The sequence below is a fragment of the Drosophila takahashii genome, chromosome X, assembly GCF_030179915.1.
Source record: "Drosophila takahashii strain IR98-3 E-12201 chromosome X, DtakHiC1v2, whole genome shotgun sequence".
NCBI lineage: Eukaryota > Metazoa > Arthropoda > Insecta > Diptera > Drosophilidae > Drosophila > Drosophila takahashii.
The window spans coordinates 18,914,447-18,935,073 of NC_091683.1; the positions used below are offsets into that span (position 1 = coordinate 18,914,447).

Below are 20,627 nucleotides of genomic sequence, written 5' to 3' on the forward strand. Positions count from 1 at the left end.
AATAAAAATAATTTCATGGTCAGCAAACAAAACACACACACTCACGCAAAGATAGCCAGCTAAAAACTAACGCAAAAAATTGCTTTGTCCCCAAAATGTACAAATATTTATTTTTTTTTCTCTCTCTTTGTAGTACGCACTTGGATTTTTCGAGTGCGCACTGCTCCCGCCTGTAAAAATATGAAGATGAGATGAGGTTGCCGTGAGAAATATGAGGATGGCACTCTAATCTATACTACATTTATTTCCTAGTGTTTCAGAAATTTTATTCTTTTTTTAACCCTTTTGAGTGGGATTGAAAGCTTTATAACCCAATATCTTATATAAGAATAGTACGGATAGATCTATTAATTAGTTTTAAACGTAACCATATTCTAGGTGGGTTCTACAAATTGAGACATTAATACTAAAAATACTCAAAACAAATAGTTGATTTAATTTAAAATATTATATGGCTTATGAGAAAAAATTAGGGAACTGTATGAAAATTGAATTGAATTATAAATTATTATATATGAAAGTATATGAAATGAAATATGTAATCATTAATTAAAGAAATTAAATAAAATCCTTTAGGAAACACAAACCATGAGTATTTTCCCAGAAAGGAAAAGTTTATTGGTTTTTTAATAAAATCAGTTGCCTATGTTTTTAAAAACTAAATCTTCTTATGCATTTAGTGTGTGGTTGGGGAATCTAGGGCTTCGATTATGATGTATTAGTTAGTTGTATGAGTTGTGAGCCACCGAAACCGGTTGACCAAAAAGCGTTTTCCCTGCCAAAGAAAAAAAAACGTAAAAAAAAGAGTCAATTTGCACAAAGTTAATAAATTACAGCATTGACTGCCTTTGTTGCGGTTGTTGTTGTTGTTGTTGTTGTTGTTGTTGTTGTTGCTGTTGTTGCTGTTTTTGGTGTTGCTCTTGGGTTAAATTTGAAAATTTCGATTTCGCTGCGACTGTGACTGTTGGCTCGCTGATGACGTAAGTTGCGTGCGACGTCAGTTGACCTTGGTACACTTAACATCGTGAGTAACAACAACAACAACAACAACAATAACAACAACGTCAACAAATAGGCTCGGCTCCAAGTTGGTTTTTTATTTTAGTTTTTAGTTTTCGGTGGTTTGCTTCCATTTCTTTTATAACTTTTGCTTTTGGTTTGGTTGCTAGGCTGAGCTTTTTTTTTTTGGGAGGGAAACTTCACGTGGTTGCATAAGGTCCATTGTACGTCAAATGGCAAAGGGAAAGTGGGCAGATCCCCTGATCATCATCATCATCATCATTATCATCATTATCATCTCGGTGGCATCCATTCACAATTCGGTTTCAGTTCGTTTGAGCTGGAACTGAAACTAAAGTCGACTTCATTTGAATATTATTGGGTCACTGTGTCAGCGCAGAGTCAATAAAAATTAAAACATGACCCCCTCCTGGGCTCACTTGTTACTCACTTGCTGGCCACGAGCAAACAGTTGGTGTCGAAAAAATAGCAGTTAAAAAAAAAAGAAAATTTCCCAAGCTTATATTTCTGGGGAACTTGACAATTTTTTTTAATAGCATTATACATCCGAAAAATCCCCCTTGATAAATTCCCCCATCTAGAGTAATCGCTACTAATTGCTTGACCGCCATTGTACGTGCATATGCAATGGAAATGATTAATTAACCCAGACCCAGACCTCTAAAAACAAAAATCAAACTTCGAACTGAGTCGCAATATATACATACTCACTATATATTTGCCTTTTGTTGCCTTTTCGCTGCTCTTAATTTTTTCGCAATTACTTTTCGTTTCACTGCTGTTTTCATAACGGGCTTTAATATAGTTTATTCTTGGGACACCATATTTTCTATCCCTTTATTTTCATTCTGTGACGCAACTTTAACGCCTGCTTTATTCGCAAATATTTGAACGCAACACAAAGGCGTCGCATTTAATCACGTAGAATAACAACAGCGCCAGAAGTAATAAGTACGTTCTGAAAAAAGGGGGTTTGTGAATAGTAGTAGTTGGTCTAGGTCGATAGGAAAAGGGAATGGAAATGGAAATGACGACGGGCATAATTCATCTGCTTGGAATGCGGTATGTCTTTATGTAACTCTTATTGAAAGCAGGGGGCAGTGTCTATAGAGTTGGGAGTATAGAGCTGCAATAAATAATGTACCCATCGAAATGTCGAAAGAATTTTATAAATCTGACCATTCATTACAAAGTTATGAGATAATAATAGAGTTCAAGCAGTGCAAGCAGTTCAAGCAGTCGATTTGCTGCATTATTAGTTCTCTCTTGTTGTATATAAAAATAATAAATTGCGATAAATATTTAAATTAAAAATGTAATCTCTTTTATCAGTGTATATTATGCTTAATGATCCCATTAGTAACCCCTGAATTCTCCCCTTCCTTCGTTGCAGGCTCAGCGTCCCGAGAATACGGTTATGCAAGCGCTGGAATCGCTTAACGACTCGCAGGTTAATGACTTCCTCAGCGGCAAGACACCGCTCAATCTGAGCATGCGGCTCGGCGACCACATGATGCTCATCCAGCTGCAGCTGAGCACGGTTAATCCGGCGGGTGGCGGTGGTGCCACAGTGTCTGCGGCCACAGGTGGTTCCACCACCGCTGCCGCCACCACAACGTCATCGTCATCGGCGTCTGCAATGCCAGCTGGCACTGGCTGCTCCACCGGCACATCCTCATCCTCCTCCTCGTCGTCGGCTGTGCTGGCGGTGGCAGGAGGAAGCGGAAGCGGAAGCACCGGAACCGGTGGCGCCACCACCTCCTCATCCTCATCATCCACTTCATCTTCGTCGAGAACACGCTCATCTGGCCAGCGATCAAGTGGAAGAATCGGACATGGCCACGTGCACAGCCACCAGCATCCGAGCCTGCATGCCGCCAACTGGCATGGACATGGTCATGGACACGGGCACAGCCATGGCCACGGGCATGGGCATCATCATCACCATCACCACCACCATCACCACCATCATCACAACGCCTCGGCGGTGGCTGCGGGCAGCGGCGGTGGGATGTCCTCGCTGCGCAAGATGTACGGCGATTTGCCCAGCTCCTCGGGAGCAGCTAATTCGGGGGCAGGAACCGCCGGCGCCGGCACCACCGGGCAGGCCCAGAACGGACCCGATCTCACCAAGCTGCTGATCAAGGGCGGCATCCAGAATATCGTCAAGAGCTTCGCCCTCAAGGATGCACGACCTGTGGCCTCCAATGGCGGCGGAGGATCATCAAGTCCGGGCAAACCCCCGCTGGAGCCCTCGCCCATCAAGTCGCTGTCGAATCTCGTGTCCAGTCCCATCAAGATGACGGCCATCAAGAACATTCCCCTGCCCACGACGGCTGCCGCCTCGAGTTGCAGCTGCAGCTCCGCCGCCGCCTCCAGCCCGTCTTCTTCTGCTTCTTCCAGTGGTGCCTGCACCGCCGGCGGCTGTCAGCAGGATCCCATAGCCGCCAAGCTGACCTCGTGCCTGTGCACGCGCCTGCCCACGCCGTCGGTGGTGCCTCCGCTGGTGGCCCCTCCCGCCTCCGCCGCTGCTCCGGTGGGCAGATCTGCATCAGGAGCCACCAGTTCGCCGGGGAAGTGCCCCGAGTCGAGTTGCGGCGGTGCGAATGCCGGATTTGCGGCACGTTCAACGGGCGCTGGAGTCACCTTCTCGGGGAATTCGATGCTGCACAAGACGGGCAATAACCGCATCACCAGGACCAAGCATCGTCACTACCATGGACATGGCCACAGTCACGGTCACAGCAGCAGTAGCCACTATTACCACCACAGCTGCGCCGGCAACCAGTCGTCGGTTAATGCAGCCGCCATTGCCTCGTCTTCCTCATCCTCCTCGTCTTCCTCGTCGTCGCGTCGCAAGCTGGAACAGGCGATGGCAGCAGCAGCAGCAGGAGGAGCATCATCATCAGCAGGAGGATCATCAGCAGGATCAGGAGGCTCAACAGCTAGCACCAGCACAGCTAGCGAACCCGAGGACTCGCTGCTGGGCGTGTCGGACACCAGGACTCTGGCCGAGGCCTCGCGGAATCTCACCCAGACACTGCGCAAACTCTCCAAGGAGGTGTTCACCCACAAGATCGATCTGTCCGGCGCCGGCGTGGTGAGCAGCAGCAGCCGCAGCTCGAGCAGCGGTGGATCCAGCGGATCCAGTGCATCCAGTGGAGCCAGTGGCGAGGAGCCGACGCGCAAGGGCGGCTCGGGAGCCGTCATCGAGTCGATGAAGAACCACGGCAAGGGCATCTACTCGGGCACCTTCTCGGGCACCCTGAATCCGGCGCTGCAGGATCGCTATGGGCGGCCCAAGCGCGACATCTCGACGGTGATTCACATTCTCAACGATCTGCTGAGTGCCACGCCGCAATATGGTCGAGGTGCGCGCATCAGCTTCGAGGCACCGACCACGGGATCCTCGGTATCGGGTTCGGGATCCTCCGGCAGCAGTGGCTCCTCCTCGACGAACTCCTCCAGCAGCGGGATGCATCATGGGTCGCGCAGCAAAGTGGTAAGGGTAGCTAATATACTTTTAAAGAATATTATTTCTAATATTTTGACCTACTTGCAGTACTCCTCGAAGCATCACAACTGCGCCAAGTGCAACAGTCGCGCCCAGCAGCAACAGCAGCAGCAGTCGGCTGCTCTGGCCAGCGGCGGCTGCTCCTTCCGTGACTGCCCCAGCTATCACTCCAGCTCCTCCAAGGCTTCCGCCAGCTCCAAGTCCTCCTCGCACAGCTGCTGCCAGGCGGAGTCGCCCAGCAGTTTGGTCAGCAGTCAGAGCAACGGCTGCAGCTGTCGCTACCGGCGGGATGATAACCAGGGTCAAGGAGAGCGCGAGCGGGAGCACACGTGCCAGAAGTGCACCGTGGAGCTGGCCAACATGAAGACCCGCTCGAAGATGGACCAGCTGCGCCTGGTGATGCAGCAGCACAAGCAGAAGCGGGAGGCGCGCAAGCTGAAGAGCGGTCCCTATGCCACGCCCGCCGCAGCCTCGGCGGCTGGAAGCCTCTCCTCGTCGGCCGCCGGCGGAGGAGTACAGTACAGTGCCGTGAGCGCCCTGGTGGCCACGCCACTGCAACCAGCTGCTGGAAAAGCTGCACCCGCAAGCAACAACAGCAGCAGCAGCAACACCAATGCCAGCAACAGCAACACTTCGACGGCACCCGCAACAGCAGCAACGGCAGCCGCAGCAGCAGCAACAGCTGCAACAGCAGCACCGCCCAGCGAAGTGTCGCCCAACCACATTGTCGAGGAGGTGGATACGGCGGCCTAAAGGCAGCGGCGCCATCAGCCAGAGCTGCTGACCCTATCCTATTTTGTAGCATTTACTAGTTTACGCAGCAGCAACAAAGAAAGAAGAGCAGACGAGAGATGAAGGATAACAAGAGAAACTAGAACCACAACTAAAGCTTATATTAATCTAGAGTTAGTGCTGAACAACACCAATTCTTAAGTTCGAGGGCCGCTCGTTCAGTTTTCCCACCTTTAAATAGAGGCAAAGGGAGGAGAATATGCAAAAGGAGCACCCGGAAAGTCGAAAGTCGATAAGCTGTTAAATTAATTTTAAGACCTTTAAAAAACAAACAAACTCGCTTCGGTCCAAGCTAATTATTTTGGAAGCACATGGAGCGGAGAGAACAAATGAATCAGCTGCTGGAGGCGAAATCCTTTAATGTTTTGTAAAATAAATTTAGTGAAATTTGTTGTGTGCAACCCAGGCAAACGCAAAGTTGAGCAATTAACAATTTGAATCGCAAAAGAAAGAAATATGAAGAAGGGAAAGAAGTAATAATGGAAATGATTAATACATAGAATTAAATGTAAAGCGTATGCACAGACTATGCTGAGTGAAATTGTAAGCCAAAGCGGTGGCAAATTTTGGTTGAACTAAAACGGAATTTAGATTTAATTTTAGACACACCAAATCAAATCGAACACACAATCACACACACACACCTGGCTTTGGCAGCTTTATGTTATGTTTAACTTTAGTAACCGACGAGCTGCAACTGCAGCTGCGAAGTGGCGCTTTAACCTAATTTGCCTTAATAGAAAATCGTTTTTCACCTATTTTTTTTGTATACTTTATCACCAAGAATGTGTTTCGAAACGCGCCGGGAAAGACGAGCGACGAATTGAATTTTGTTCACCAACAACACACCTATACTATTGAATTAGTTAGTAAGACTATGTTTTCTATTCATTTTACACCTATAATTATGAATTACACGCATAAATATTAATTACTGATTGGATTAGCTTAAGTTGCGCAACAGAAGCGTCTAAGTAGAGTTATAATTTAAACACAAGCAATTACTTTTTTTTGTCCTACACCTACTATTACCCAAATACCCAATTCAAATAATGCAATTAGTTGTAGGCGAGTTTAACTTTTGAGTTGGTTTCATTTGTCTTTGCCTTGTGTGCACCACAACACAACAATACTTGATTTCAATAAATGTTTAGTAAATGGTTTAGTTAACTAATTTCCTTTGTTTATTATTTTGGATTTTTGGTTCTTTTTTTCATTGTTATTTTTCAGCTTATTTTCGGGCTGCATATTGTGCAATACAAAATACAAAACACACTCGTAAACGAATAGGAGAACGAATGAGCAAGTGACCATCAAGCATTTTGATTTGATTGACTCTTTTAGAAATGATGTGCCAATTGCAAATACAAAACATATGCGTAGATATGTGGAACCTTAGTAAGAATTGTAAATTATATATATTAGCCTATATATATATCCTTCTCACACACACACACTCGACGAAGGGCGAGGAGTATCGAACTAATTGAAACTTTTTATCAAAGAAAACCCCAACTTGACAAACATATAAAGGCATCAGAAAATGAAAAAATGAGAAAATGTGTTTGTAAGTCGTAGTAGTAATTAAGTGCTAAGTAAAAGTTATGTGCAATTTATACAAACATCCGTTTCTGTTTCTATAGTTTCCCTTCTATACCCCCATTAATCCATTCTATCTATACATAAAGCTTTCCATTTATCTCTACATAACGAATCCGATAGTTATATTAGCATTAGGAGACGCATAAGTTCGATGTACGATAACAAATATAGAAATATAGAATTAGGCTTAGACGAAGGGCACCAAAGGCAGGATATATCGATAAGAATGAGGATAATGAGAAAGAGAAAGGATAAAAGGACAGAAGCATTGGATTGTGGAAATCGGAAGACGGAGGAACGCTGAGACGGCTTTGCAAGGGCATTACTTTGGTTCAGACGGGATTTTGGTTAGATTGATTGATTCAGATTTGGATTCGGACTCGGTTGGATAATTTCAGCATATCTGCGTGATTTTCTAACAAGTACAAACACACAAACGATGAGATTTTTTACATATATAACATAGTTCAAATATTTACACACACCCCCAATTCACTCGATAAGAAATTGAACCCAAAACATATGCGCAATATTTGCTGAAAACGAAGAGAGAATGAAACACTTACAACTTTTGAATTGTAAGCTAAATTAAATTTTTGTCTCACTCATTTTGAATAGTTAAAATTTATCCAAAATAAAGTCCCAGGCCCAAAAAACTCGTATATATATTCACACATATAGAAAGACATATATATACACATATATTTTTGAATTGACATTTTGCGTCTTTTTTGTTGACATCTTCTAAATCTTAAAAAAAAAACTATTATCAAAGCAAAATTAATGAAATTAGCTAAATTATTACAGGCCCTTGAGCTGAGTAACGGTTGAGAACATCGCAACTGTAAATCGATAATGTTTCTCCACTCGCGTTCCCCACAAACTTAAAAAACGAAAAATGTATAAAAACGATGTAGAGGATCCAGGATATTGGAGAAAGTTTATATGGTAACCAATAGTTGTTAAGTGGGTTCGCATCGGGCGAACTTAGATAAATTTTAATGCAGCTTCTTGAGGGCTTCTAAGTAAGCAGAACACATAAATGCCCCAATCTCCAACAAATGGGGTTCTAGGAGCTGAAAAATTAGCAGGCGTTTGACATCAAACAGAGTTGAATCGAATGCATTTCAATGACTTTGTCGGTTGTCATTGGCATGGAAAGCGGAAGCGGAAATGGCGTCGCCATTCTTTTTTTTGGGAAAGTGCACATTAACACACACACATATAGAACAAAAAGTACGAATAAGATGCAAAATTAATGGGAAACTTGTTTGTCATAAAAATCCAATTTTGATTGTTGTGTGTGCAGATTAAATGACCGTGAACATATTACTTATATACACAAATATATATAGATGCATATACATATAGATATACACACTTTGCCATAGCCAAAACCGGAAAAATAAAAAATGAACTCGGAAAAGAAGTTGGAAATCAATTTCTTACAATTGCATGTATAAAATGATACAAAGTAAGCAAATGAAACAATGCAAGTAAAAGTATTCGTCAATAAACATTATTTCCAAACACAGTAACCGAAAGGTCATGAGCGTATTAATGGGAGAACGAGGGGTTTGGGAGTTATTTTCAATTTTGTGTTCAGATCAAACCTTCAAGGCTAAACAATCCATATTTGTATCATTATTTCCTTAGTTTTAACGAAAAACCCGGTTTTGTTTTTTTTTTTGGAAATTCGGGATTTCAGTTTTTGACAAAAATTGGAATTTTTTCTTTTGGTTTTTTTGCTGTTCCTTGTACCTTGTACCAAAAATGGTCCTACACCAAAAATACGTACTGTTTTGAACAGATAACAAAATTATCAATAAATCCAGAACACTTTTCGCGTGATTTTGAAAAAATACAAATTTCGCCAATTTTTAATTTTTTTTATAAGGGGGAACCCCATAATTTTTTGCGAAAAATTTAAAAATAAATAAAATGTCAAGGTTTAAATGCCAATCGTTAGGAAATTTAAAACCGAGTTCAGAAAGGTATGACAATCCATACTTTGAATCAGTATTTTTTTTGGTTTAGCGAAAAAAACTGCTTTGTTTTTGCGGAAAAACCCGTTTTGTTTTTATTTTGGAAGTTCGGGATTTAATTTTTTGAAAAAAATTGGATTGGAAAATAACATGGCCAAAAATGGTCCTATACCAAAAATACATACTGTTTTGAACTGTCACTACGTTTGCTGTCGTCCACAGTGATAACTACCAAAGTACCAGAAAACATTTCCTGAACCATTACCAAATGAAACTCGTAAAGGGTTTTTTCCATTTTCTGTTTATTATGCTCAATTTTTGGTTTTATATTTTTGTTATGCATGTGATTATATATTCTTTTATTTATTTATTCTGTTTTCGGTTTTCTTGGGTTTAGTTCGCCTTTACAAATAATCATCGTTATGATCGTTCTTATATAATTTCTATGCAATTAGCCCGTTTTAATAAATATTCAATATATTCATTAAATTTGTTATGCAATTTCACATTCCATATAAATAATGTACACCAAAAAAAAAAAAACAATTCATTAAATATTAGTTCTTGTATGCATTTGTTTCGGTTTCATGTCATCTCATTGGTTTGCTGAAGCAGTTGTTAATGTTTTATGTTCTTGTTTTGTATATTAATTTGGTTTTTGTTCTTGGATTTTTGGTGGGCGTGGGCGTGGCCCGTGCCAAGCAGCGGAAATGAGGCCGAAAAGTCGTTCAATTCACAAACATCAAGCAAATGCCCTGTTGCCGTTACATAATTAAATCGTACTGGTAGTTAATAATAGTTCTCTTAGTGACTGCTGATGCCGGCTGTTCGTGGATTGCATTTGGGCCAATAGCGAGTATTTTACACATACATATACACACAAAGAAATGCAATTCTCCCTCTCTGTCTGCCCTTATTTCTGTCTCTATTTCCGTTCCTGTTGCCGTCTCTTTCTGTTCGAGTCTGTTCCCCGTCTCCGTCTTCTTTTAAATCTTATGGCTCATAACGGAGGTCTAACTCTGTCTCTTTCTTCGCCGGCCTTCCCTTCCTCTCTCCGTCTCTCTCTCCTGCCCTCCTGTTATCCTTCTCTAATCTCTCTCTATATCTATCAACTTGTTTAACGAGTAGTAGCACAATTTTTGGACGAAGATGGTTGAAATCGAAGCGTCTAAGTGAGTGTGAGTGTAAGTGTCTGCTAAACTAAATCCTCTATGGGGGAATATGTATGTATTTGTGGGGGTGTAAAGCGCTCCTCAATTTACACTTTGCATACATTACGATCTGGCTATATCCGTTAAATAACTATCAAAATTCTCGGCTATGGGTGCGAGTAGAAAACGAAACGCTGCAGTTACAATATCCATTTCCATTTCCATATCCATTTCCTATTTTCATTCTTATATCCATTTCAAGCTATCCATTCTCGCGCCCTCTGTTTTGTTATATAAATATATTGGGGTGGTGCTATATAGTGTGTGGATTATATATATACTATATCAAAAGAGCTGCCTGCCTCCTGTGTGGACTTGAATCTCGTTTGGGTCTTCGGTTCGTGTTTCCTGGATTTTATTTTTGGTTTTTACAATAAGTATGGGTAAGCATATTTGGGGGGGCTGTTACTAGCTGCAGTATTCTCTGACTAATGTCGCCGTTCAACTAAGCTAAGGACGTTTTCGCAAAAAGGTCATTGTGTTCATATATATGTGTATATATATTGTTTCATGTTTATATGCATATGCATGTCCTGGCCGATGGCCCGATCTCACACACATTATTAACTATTATTACTAAGCTTTGCAAAAAGGCGTGCCATGTGTGTTAGTTATCGCTTCCTCTTATTTGTCGTAGTAGCTGCTCTTAACTCGCCTTCGATCGAACTTTGTCTAGTTTACTCACAAAAAAAATCTCGATACACTCGTGTGTAATATATATGTTTAGCATATATCTATATATATATATATATTTATATATATAGGTACACACGCATATACATACATATATTAACTCTCTCTCTCTCTGTTTTCCTCGCTTTCTATATGAATAGGTATATATATACTAAATATCGTAATATCCTTGTTAGGTTTTTATAGTTAACAATAATCGCCGTTTATTATTCTCCCGCTGGCTTAAATATATATGGGATTTTCCTGACCAGTGAGCAGGCGGAACATGGACGTGGGCATCGTCTTCATGAGTATCTGGAATTGGAGAAATATTATTATCGATATTATTAATTACTAAGGTATATATGTTTAAGTACCTCTCCCACGGATGTGGCCAGCAAGTTAACGATCTTCTCGTGAGGCACAGCCACCACGCTCTGGTTGTTTATCTCGATGATGCGATGGCCCACACGAACACCACCCCGTTCCGCGATGCCGCCGCGCAGGAGACTGCAGATCTGCAAGGGAAGAAGGACACTCATTTAGTGGAAGATCTTACAGGATGCACGTATAATCCCGTAAAATCGATATGGCCATGTAAATTTCAGATCATGCCAAACCCATATCGTTTTTACATGAAATACTCTTTTCGACAGGGTCAAATCTACCTGGCCACATATCAAATTGAAATTGATCTTAAATAATGTAAAATCGATCTACGTTACATATCGATTTTTTTTTGAGTGTGGTAAAGCCCAGGGTTTGGTTGTGGGTGGTTGCATACTTTTTGAATACCACTTTTTTATTTTATATTACATGATTTACATGTAGGGGTTACTCACCACTCCATTCTGGACGCTAAACCCGAGCTGGTACTTGGTCTCCGGCCGCTTGATCTTCACCTCGACGACGGGGGCGCAGGGCACCACCGTGAACTTGACCACCGTCTGGTTCTTGGTGTTCTTGATGTACGTCTGGCAGGTGGAGAGCGGCAGTCCCACGAGGCTCAGCCCATTGATGGCTATCAACTGGTCGCCGATGTTGAGCTGCCCGCACCGGGCGGCTGCTCCCGAGCTCATCAGATTGGCAATGACGACGGTCGGCAGCATGGAGCCCCAGCCACTCTCCACTATGACCACGCCCAGGATTTCGCCCTTGGCCTTCGGCACGACCACCTCCTTCTGCAGCTCCTTCTTGGCAAAGATCTCCAGCTCGTCGCCGAAGATCTCCTGGCTGTTGAGCACCTCCTGGTAGTCCATCTCCTTGACGAAGCGATGGTCCTCGATGCCGTTGGCCTTGAGGAACTCCATGTAGGCCACCTGGAAGGCCTGGCCAATCGACTGGGCGATAAACTGGGCCTCGTCGCTCTCGAACACATGGCATATCATCTTGGGCGTGCGATTCGGCTTGGGGGCATCGTCGATGTCCTGGGGAACGAAGCGGCGTCGGGCCATCAGGACGACCAGGTCCCCGATGTCCGCGATATAGGAGATGGTGCGCAGGGCGTGGTCCATCATGATCTCCTTGAGGTCCGTGTTCAGGACCATGATCTTCTCCGTCGAAATAAACAGATCCACCTCGGTGCTGGGCTGCACATCGCCATCGGGTGCCTGGAAATTGGTTTAACCGGAGGTTAATTTCAGGAGAATTCAAGAATTTCAGGTTCTGGAACTGGGATTTGGCGGGATCTCGAGGGGTCAAGCTTCGCTTTTGGGTAACACAAGAATTACAGCGGGCCAAATGTCTTCGATCCAATTTAATTCAAGGCAAATCAGGCAAACCAGAGGTTAGAGGTGGGTTAGTGGTTGGTTAGTTGGGTGGGTGGTTTCCGGGGGTCAGTGGATATTGCTAGTGTTTCTATTACTTACCAGCGCCTATTATGCGAATTTTATTGTTTTTTTTTTTTGGTTTCATTTTTTTTGTTTTATTATTTGCATGGCGATACGTGGTTTGGTTAGCGTGGTTGGTCGTCGCGGATGCGGAGCATTTGATGTGGAGGAGGTGATGCATGAAAATATAACAGTAAACAGTTAATGAGTTTCCCGTTTCTTTGCTCTCGAGGTCGGTCCTTCAATCAGCTTAGCACAAGGTCGCTTACGGCGGGTCGGGGGCTAGTGGGTGGTGGGAGTTGCGTTGGGTGGTGTTGGGATAATAGAGTCGAGTGCGGGTGGCAAATAAAAAATCGGAGATCAGAGGGATCAAAAATAGCTGATAATTTTGTTCATGAGTACTAAAGGTAACTGGGGGAGCAGCTCAGGGGAATGTCACAATCTAATTAAGATTTTTATATTTAAAAAATTATTAAAAAATCGTTAGCATTGATTACTTTTTTTTATCTGAGGAGTAAAACCTCGAAAAAAATTAATAGAGCATCAAGGAAAAAACAAGTTCTTATTTATAAAACTACCACTATTTTAAAGATTTATGTTGCAGCAACAGAAACTGAGTTGTGGCAATCTCTGATCTAGAGTTCTTGTGGGACTGGAGGGGTTCCTAAGCACTACGAATACAGAACCGATTGTGGCACAAATGAAACTCAAGCTGATCGAAGCAATCGATCGAGTCGGGCGAGCATTATCGGTTTCTAAATGCCTGGGGGAACTTTACCTTGATCCTGGAAACGGCTTCCTCCGCCTGCATCATCCGCGTGGATTTCGTGGGCTGACCTTCGCAGACCAGCTGCGTGGAGCCCAAGTACTTGGCCCTGAAGAGAACGCCCTCGATGAGCACTGCGCCGCCTGCAGTTGGTGAGAAGATGGAGAGTCCGGTTAGAAGGTCAGTTGAATTAAGGTCGGGGGTCACAGAGTACATGTGGAGTATAAGTTGATTAGTGTACGTGCATGTGTGGTACGTCTCGGTACTACAATCTTCTGTTTAACTATTATAAAGTCTGAACTCTCTAGTAATTATTTCATATTAAATTTTATAATGTTTCTAGTTTGTAGGCGTAATACCATACCAAAAAGTATTAATGTAAGGCTCAACTTATTAGGATATTTTTGAATCTCAATAGTTTAGAATTAATGAACGAATAGTTACGTTTCAAGGATTTTTTTTTGGTGTAAGAATTAACACCTTGCATTTTATTTATCATATTTAAAAGAATATCTAAAGTTCAGTTTATGAAAAGAGCTTTAAAATCATCATCATCTTTAAATTAAGGCAATATTATCGTGAAAATTTCTTAAGAAAGCTTTAGGCTAGTCCCAATGATCTTTTCAACTTTTTTTGCAAGTATTTTAAAATTAAATATGAAGAAAAATATATCGAATTTTATTACTATTATATTATAGACTGCCCAAGTTCTCAATAGTCTGTTGTTTCGTGTCATATTGTTAGTGTTGGATCTTAGGTACTATTACGTAATGGAATTTTATCTTACAAAGTATTGTACACACACACAGACACAGTAAAATGAAGAGTAGAGTTTGGTTTTGATTTGGTTGAACGAACGAACGACGCATGCAAAAATACGCAAATAAATATGCGAAAGAATACAGAGAAATGATAGGTAAATATATAAATACGATTAATACGGATTATCTGGATCAAGAATGGCATATAAGGATAATCAATTTACACATTGTACAATTTGTAATTTCGTATTTACGCAGCCAAGATAGAATTTTGAATTTCGCTCTGCTATCGTAATCGAAATTTAGCGTTACGTTGCGACAATCGGCAACGTCAATCGACAACGTCAACCGACAATCGACAACCGACAATCGACAACATCAATGCACACCGACAACATGGCAGGCCACAAGATATATTGGTAATTGATATATATATACGATTATATGGTTAAATGGTTAAATACACAGGAACAATCGAACGAAGGATAAACCCAACGCATTTACCTTCTTTGCTCTTACTCTTTTTCACTTTTTTCTCGCCGCTGTTGCTGTTGCTGCCGGCCCCGCTGCCGCTGCTGTTGTTGCTGTTGCTGTTGCCGACGTTGTTGTTGTTGTTGGCGGTGGCGGTGGTGGCCACCGCGGTTCCATTGGCCGCTCCAGATCCTGATCCCGATCCTGCTCCCGATCCTGTGCCCGCTCCAGAAGTCATTCCCCCGTTGAGGGCTGCGTTCTCCGGCTCCACCAACTTGACCGCTCCTCCCGGATTGGTCAGTCCGCCGCCGCCGCCGCCCGCCGTCGATCTCTCCGAGCCTCCTCCATTCCCCGGACTTCCCAGCGCCGCTTCAGCCGCCGTCGATGTGGCAGAGGCTGCCGCCACCGCCGCCGCCGCCACCGCCGAGGCCACCACATCCACATCCCCGCCGGAAATGGAAAGGGGCATCCCCAATTTGCTGGGCGAGCACTTGTCCGAGTGCTCCGAGGAGCTGCGCGATATGCTGCGCTGCACCATGCCGCCGACCAAGTCCAGCAGCTTGCCCCCGTTGCCCATGTTGCCCATGCCTCCCTTAGGTGGAATCGGGGGCGGCAGCTCCGGCGTGGAGCTGAGCAGCGCATTGTAGCCGTTGCGCGTCTTGGTGCTCGGCATCTGCTGCTTGGGCGAGATCTTCGAGAGCAGCGAGCGCGGCTTGCGGTCCCAGCTCTTGTTCTCGTCGTAGTAGCCCTGGTCGTCCAGCCGCTGGTGGCCCAGCAGGCGGTCCGTCTCCAGATCGGTGTCCACGTCCTCCTCGTCGGCGCTGTGGTTCTTCGAGTGGTTGTTATCGGAGCCGGACTCCAGCAGCCCCTCCTTGCGGGACAGCCAGACGGGTGAGTTGAGGCCCGGCGACGGTGATCTCTGCGTGGCGGCGACGTTGGGGAGGTTGCTCCTCTCCGGAATGGGCGGCGGCACGCCAATGCTGCTGCAATTGCTGCCGGCGCTTCGGGGCTTGCCACTTCCGATTCCGATTCCCATTCCATTTCCGTTTCCGCTGGCCGCCAAGGTGGGTGAACTGCGCTGCAGCGTGGAACTGATGGCCGCCGCCAGCGGAGTGTGAGTGTGCTTGCTGCTCGGCTGCAGCAGATCCACATCGTTGTTGCCGGTGCCATTACTGTTGACCATGGCATTGGAATTGGCATTGCCGTTGCCATTGTTGTTGGGCTTGCGATGCGGCGCCGGAGCAGGAGGCGGTGGGGTCATCTGCACCGTGTCCGGACGGTGGAAGACTCCTGGAAAGAAGAAATGGTACAAATAAATATCTGCATTTTTTATTCAATATTCTTTAATATTTGATTAGTAGTAGTAGAAGTAGTACTCGTTAAATTTATTAGATTTAGAATTGTATACTTGATTTAATTTGTTAAATTCAAAATTAAAATCATATTAAATTTCATGATTAATTTGTACAATATTTGTATAATGGTAGAAAATATAAGATAATAGATTTTAGTAAATCTATTATATTTACTTTAAGCATTTTAAGCATTCTTTAATTTAATGAACAAAAATATCATAATAAAATCATAGTTAAAAACTGATCTCTAATTGTAAAATAATATACTTTCATATAGGACTTACTATAATATTAGTGAAAACAACAATGGTTGAAAGTCAAAACCATAATATAAACATAGAAAAAGAAATTAAAGGATCTAATACGGTTTTTAATGAAAAAAACCTTAATAGCATACAGAGACTTTTCTCGTCTGCTTCTTAAATTGTTTGCATATTGAATTTAAACTTTTGTATTACATATTTTACTATGTAATATTACTTTAAAAACAAAACATATATTATTGTTACATTTAATTTACAAATATTTAAATCAAGGTTCACAATATTAGAATGTAATTAAATATAAGTTAAATTTATTTGAATTAACAACATTCTAATTCAATTGTTTGTCTTTCAAAACTCGATTTCGAAAGTCTGCACCTAACGTTATTTCAAAATAAAATAAAATCTCCAACGACGCGCACTTACCAATCGAGTAGAGCGAATCCAATTCCGGATCAATGTTCTTGAACACTTTGCTGTGGTTGTTGCTGGGACTCTGGTCCAGTGACAGTGTCTTCGGCTGGTTGCTCTGCGGCTGCCCCTTCGATTGCCCATTGCTGGGACTGGGCGTGGCCACCAGGTGGTGACCGGCCACGCCCCCGTTGCTGTCCGTGGTGGAGGCGGTGGTGGTCAGGTTGTGCATGCTGTTCAAACTGTTGTTCGTCGAGACGCGCTTCATGTCCATCAGCATGGAGATGCCGCCGCCGATGCTGGTGCTTCCGCTCAGGCTGGTGGGGCACTGCGGTTGACCCTGTTGACCCTGATGACCCTGTTGCCCTTGGGCCGCCGCCTGCTGCAGGTTGTTCTTCTGGTTGTTGTTGTTGTTCTCCGTGTCGCTGGTGTGACCCGAGGAGAGCCCATCCTCCAGCACTGGCATGGCCGAGGCGTAGTACTTGGCGTAGTTCGAGCAGGAGGTCGACACGCCGCCGTTCATCTCACCCGAGAGACCTGGGCGAAGAAATGGAAGAGTGAGGTTAATCTCGGGTTAGGATAGGCTTGGGTTAATTTAGGCTTAGGATAAGTTTAGGTTAGGTAAGGGTTAGGTTAGGTTTAGGCTGGATTTATCTTAGTTTTAGGCTAGGCTTGGGTTGGGTTTAGATTATGTTTAGGTTAGGCTTAGGTTTGTTTAAGTTTTGGATAAGTTTAGGTTAGGTAAGGTTTAGGCTGGATTTATATTAGGTTTATGCTAGGCTTCGGTTCGGTTTAGGTTAGCCCTAGGTTAGGCTTCGATTAGGTTTAAATTATGTTTAGGTTAGGCTTAGGTTAGGTTTGGGTTAGGTTTTGGGTAGGTTTACTTTAGGTTTAGGCTAGGTTCAGGTTAGGTCTAGATTATGTTTGGGTTAGCCCTAGGCTAAGTTTAGATTAGGTTAAGGTTAGGTTCAGGTTAGGTTCAGGTTTAGGTCAGCCTTCACTTACTGTCCAGATCGCCGCAATTGGAGTCGTAGTCGGTGGTCTCCGGTGAGTAGCGGTAGTTGTGGCCACCGCCCGGGCCCACGCCCACTCCCACGCCCCCTGGGCCGCTGCCCGTGCTCAGCAGCTGGTTGTGATTGAGCCCGTCCTGGTCGCCGTCCCGCTCGCCGCTGCTCCGACTGGTGGAGTCCAGGAAGAAGTCGAAGTCCCGCATCAGCGGACTGCCGCTGTAGTGTCGCCGTGCCACGCCCACACCCACGCCCATGCCAACGCCCAGGGGCTGGGAAATCAGCTGGGGCTGCGACTGCTGGCCACCGTAGCCGCCGTAGACGAGTCGCTCGGAGGCGTGGCCGGCGGTGGGAGGCGCCTGCTGGCGGTAGTTCTGGTCGCGATCCTGACCCAACGGCTCGTCCTCATCCTCGGCCTCGTCGTTCTCCTCGTCGGCATCGTCGTCGCCCTCCTCGTCGTCCTCGGCCTCCTCCTCCTCGGCCAAATCCTCGTCGTCGCGCTCAAAGTTGCTGTGGAACTCGTACTGGATGTCCTGCGGGAAAAGGAAATAAATATTTTAAACACTTATACAAAAATGAAATTGTAAAAATAAATATCTGGATATTGAGTGCAAAGATGCGTAGTACATATTTGAATTAAATACAAAATCTAATACAAAACATATTAGATTGCTTGATTTAATTAGAAATTATTTTAATTAAGGTAGAATATATTAGATTCGTTGTTAATTATATTTACATTAAGTATTTTAAGTCATAAAAAAAAAAAGATTTTCATATTTAAAATAACTATACATGTTAATAATAATATTTTCATATTTAAAATAATAAAAACCGCAATGGATAATGCATACCGAAAAATATTTAAATTGAATATGAAATATTTTGATGATAAACAGTGAAGCAATTTAAATGAATCTTGAATGAACTTAACTAAAATTGTTAAGTTCATAGATTTAATTACTTTTGTTATTATTTGCAAGTAGTATTTATTTAATACTTATGTACTACTCAATTGGTTTATATTTTCAAAATATTGATTACTGCTCTGATCTGTACTCACAATGCTGTCCACATCGCTGCCGTTTTCCATTATGGGCTGCTCGTCGGTGGAGGGGCACTTGAAGAACTCCTCCAGCACCTTGCGCGTCTCCGAGAACTCGTAGAGGTAATCGAAGGTCGACGATTTTGTGTGCAGGCTCAGTGGACCCAGTCCGGTGGCCGCTGCTGTTGCATTTCCGCTTACGGTTCCGTTTCCGTTTCCATTTCCGCTTCCGTTTCCCGTTGCAGTTCCGTTGGCAGAGCTGCCCGCGACTGCTGTCGGTGGCCCGAGTGCCAAAAGAGGGGGCGTGGCCGCCCGGCTGGCCACCTCGCCGGCGGCGGATCCAATGGCCAGGCCCAGACCCACTGCCTCCGGAGCGGTCAGGTCGGATATGGTGCCAATCTCGGACACATCGTTGCTGGTGTCCTCGGCGTTGTTGTCGCTGCTCAGCGGCTGCTTGTTGGTGTTCGAGTTGTTGCTGTGGTTGCTCATCAGACTGGCAAAGTGTTGTTGCTGCTGATGTTGCTGCTGCTGCTGATGTTGCTGCTGCTGTTGCAGAGGAGGCGAGTTGCTGCGGGGCTCACGATTGGGTGGCGAGATGATGCGCTGCGATTAAATGAACACAGTCAATGTTAAATTTTAAATACACCCATAACATCAAATTATATATGAATGCACTACAAGAACTTTAGACTGGCAATATGATATAAATAGGTAAATAATAATACAGACTGATAAATTGTCCTATTATGTAGTTTTCATTAGTCAAATTTTTTCTTTTTGTTTTTTTGCTGTAACTTGGCCAATAATGGTCCTACACCAAAAATTCTAACTGTTTTGAACAGATAACAAAATAATAATTAAATCCATAACACTTTTCGGGTGAACTTGAAAAAATAAAATTTTTGCCAATTTTAATTTCTTTTATGAGGGGGTACATCATTATTTTTTTGAAAAATGTCAAAAAAATAAAATGCCCAGGTTTAAATGCCAATCGATTGGAAATTTAATAACCAGTTCAGAAAGGTATGACAATCTACATTTAGATAATTACTTCCGTTGTTTTATCGATAAAAATGTTTTTTTTTTGTAAAGTTGAGATTTTGTTTTTGACAAAAATATGTAGGTACTTAAATTTATTTTGGATTTAAGTAAAAGATATATAATGATCAAGACACGAATAATTTTCATAATAAATAGGTTTCGTTAAACTTAGATCATCATAAATATTTTGTAAATAAAAAATCATTTATAGATATTAAAATATATATTTAAGGTGGATCCCAGCAATTTCATTAAGACATAATAATAATCAAGAACCCACCTGTGGAAAGCCCGGACGAACGGGATAGTTCTGCATGGGCTGCTGCGGCGAGTGGATCTGCATCTGGCTGGGGTTCAGTGGGTTCGGGTTGGATGAGTTCGGGAGCAGGGAGCTGAGGATGTTGTGGGAGTTGTGGGGGTGGCTCTGGGCCAGGGCGGCCAGTGCTGCCCGGGCCGCCGTCTTCTGCAGCGAGGTGGCCGTGGAGCTCAGCGGCGGAACGGCGGCCATGGGCACCTGTTGCTGCTGCTGCTGTTGTTGTTGTTGTGGTGGTGTTGTTGCTACTTCTACCGCTGCTGGTGGTTCGCTTTCGTCCGCTGGTGTCGCTGCTCCTGCTATCGCTGATGCCCCTGATGCCGCCGTCACTGGCCCCAAATTACTGGTGGTCACTCCAATGCGTCTGGGCGAGCCTTCGTACTCTGTGGATAAAAATGATTAAAATTCGCGTTCAAGTGGATCGAGTGATTCTGAATAAAAGTATATAACAAACGGGGGCCGCAAGGGAACCAAACCAAATAAAGTTACTTATTTTTTTAGAAACGTTTTTAATTGGCAACATTTTTTTTTAGAACTACTTCAATTAAGTTTGGAATGTGGATAGCACA

The 20,627-nt window shown here is 43.6% G+C and overlaps 2 protein-coding genes across 13 annotated transcripts in view; one reads left to right on the forward strand and one right to left on the reverse strand.

Moving 5' to 3' along the window:
* The window catches only part of stx (ubiquitin-like domain-containing protein stuxnet), a 34,396-nt gene extending 27,896 nt beyond the window's left edge, over window positions 1-6,500 (forward strand). Inside the window, exons 3-4 of the mRNA XM_017146778.3 lie at window positions 2,414-4,522; window positions 4,583-6,500. Of these exons, the coding sequence (XP_017002267.2) occupies window positions 2,414-4,522; window positions 4,583-5,287 (2,814 nt within the window). The 3' untranslated portion in view covers window positions 5,288-6,500. The remainder of the gene's footprint in view (window positions 1-2,413; window positions 4,523-4,582) is intronic.
* A 2,707-nt stretch (window positions 6,501-9,207) lies between these two features.
* Window positions 9,208-20,627, reverse strand: part of X11Lbeta — a 95,371-nt gene continuing 83,951 nt past the window's right edge. For 8 of the 12 annotated variants that reach the window (XM_070218988.1, XM_070218986.1, XM_070218987.1 and 5 more), the window contains 9 exons: window positions 20,026-20,441; window positions 18,723-19,307; window positions 17,658-18,192; window positions 16,668-17,189; window positions 14,657-15,913; window positions 13,404-13,534; window positions 11,639-12,406; window positions 11,174-11,314; window positions 9,208-11,111 (listed from right to left, as the gene is read on the reverse strand). In XM_070218988.1, coding sequence (XP_070075089.1) covers window positions 11,040-11,111; window positions 11,174-11,314; window positions 11,639-12,406; window positions 13,404-13,534; window positions 14,657-15,913; window positions 16,668-17,189; window positions 17,658-18,192; window positions 18,723-19,307; window positions 20,026-20,441 — 4,427 coding nt within the window. In that variant the 3' untranslated portion in view covers window positions 9,208-11,039. The remainder of the gene's footprint in view (window positions 11,112-11,173; window positions 11,315-11,638; window positions 12,407-13,403; window positions 13,535-14,656; window positions 15,914-16,667; window positions 17,190-17,657; window positions 18,193-18,722; window positions 19,308-20,025; window positions 20,442-20,627) is intronic. The other 4 variants (XM_070218997.1, XM_070218994.1, XM_070218995.1 and 1 more) reach the window with 3 other exon arrangements.